Source organism: Cynoglossus semilaevis, chromosome 20 (assembly GCF_000523025.1).
Source record: "Cynoglossus semilaevis isolate Cse_v1.0 chromosome 20, Cse_v1.0, whole genome shotgun sequence".
NCBI lineage: Eukaryota > Metazoa > Chordata > Actinopteri > Pleuronectiformes > Cynoglossidae > Cynoglossus > Cynoglossus semilaevis.
This window is the reverse complement of record NC_024326.1, coordinates 13,723,671-13,725,158: the sequence shown is the minus strand read 5'-3', so window position 1 is coordinate 13,725,158 and position 1,488 is coordinate 13,723,671. Positions and strand designations below refer to the sequence as shown.

The 1,488-nt window shown below is 44.6% G+C and overlaps 1 protein-coding gene across 2 annotated transcripts in view; it reads left to right on the top strand.

Annotated features, from left to right (window-relative positions):
* The window catches only part of esyt2a (extended synaptotagmin-like protein 2a), a 22,159-nt gene that overhangs the window by 11,333 nt on the left and 9,338 nt on the right, over positions 1 to 1,488 (top strand). For both annotated transcript variants that reach the window (XM_008334966.3, XM_025066327.1), the window contains exons 16-17: positions 1,143 to 1,217; positions 1,356 to 1,442. In XM_008334966.3, the coding sequence (XP_008333188.1) occupies positions 1,143 to 1,217; positions 1,356 to 1,442 (162 nt within the window). The remainder of the gene's footprint in view (positions 1 to 1,142; positions 1,218 to 1,355; positions 1,443 to 1,488) is intronic.

Genomic DNA, 1,488 nt, shown 5'->3' with positions numbered 1-1,488 from the left:
AAATAACCCACTGTGTCTGACTGTTTGTGTGTTTCTTTGTTTGGGCTTTCCTGCTTTGTCCTGGGGAAAAATCAAAGCGCAACCCTTTAGAGTTCAACCAATCAGGGCTGAGGAGGGCCTCGGTCAATAAGGCCGTCAAGGTAACGTCCCTTTAACCAAACACACCCCCCTCTGCACCGTTTACAGATCATTTAGAAGAACAGTTAACCCTTTCCTGTCAGTGGTACCAGAACCACACCTGGTCTCCTGGGACCAGGTGTGGTTCTGGTACCACACCTGGTCCCAGGAGACCAGACTACAACTCCGTGGTCACTACCGACTGTAGACGAGGTTGAGGTTCAGGTTGAACCGGAGGCTCTGCTCTGCTCTGTGTCGCTGCCGTTAGAGTCTAACTGCACTAACCCTGTCTGTCCACTAGGACTACCAGTCACAACTTGTTTTGTCTTTTCTGCCAATCACCTGGGGTCTGAGACAAGCACAAATACGGACGAGGACAAACAGAGACTCCACGATTGCGACAGCAGAGATCTGCAGTTTGCTCGTCTAAGTTGCCGAGTTAGCTCGATGTTGGGAAATTTACAAAACAGGACGATGTTTTCTTCTGAAAAAAAAAAAAACACTTTAATGATCAGACAAAACAAGTCAGAAAAACTTCATTAAGTTGGTAATTAAAAAACGTATCTATAAATGGAAGAAGAAGAAGAAGAAGAAGAAGAACTATGTTGAACTTTGAACTCTGTCATTGTTGTAAATACTGACGTGGATTGTTTTTGTTTGTTTGTCTGTTTGTCTGTTTGTTTGTCTGTTTGTTTGTTTGTTCGTCTGTTTGTTTGTTTGTCTGTTTTTCTGTTTGTTTGTTTGTCTGTTTGTTTGTTTGTCTGTCTGTGTGTTTGTTTGTCTGTTTGTCTGTTTGTGTGTGTGTTTGTTTGTCTGTTTGTCTGTTTGTTTGTCTGTTTGTCTGTTTGTGTGTGTGTTTGTTTGTCTGTTTGTTTGTTTGTCTGTTTGTCTGTTTGTGTGTGTGTTTGTTTGTCTGTTTGTTTGTCTGTTTGTCTGTTTGTGTGTGTGTTTGTTTGTCTGTTTGTTTGTCCGTTTGTTTGTCTGTCTGTTTGTCTGTTTGTTTGTCTGTTTGTCTTCCTCTGCAGTCCGGTAAAAAACTGACCAGTGATCCCAGTCCGTTGGTCCAGTTCCGAGTCGGACACAAGTCCTTTGAAAGCAAGGTGAGGCTAACAGCGTCACCTAGCAATCACAGTGATGTTCATGAAGTTAGCACATCAGCTAGCCTAGCCTACTGTGATGACACGTGAGCTAACGTTCTGCCACTTCCTGTGTTGTAAACTGACTTCTCCTCTTTTCAGACCAGATACAAAACCAATGAACCGGTGTGGGAGGAGGCCTTCACCTTCTTAGTCCACAATCCCAAAACCCAGGAGCTGGAGGTGGAGGTAGGAGACGGAGGGGGAGGGAGGGAGGGAGGGGGTGACGGAGGGG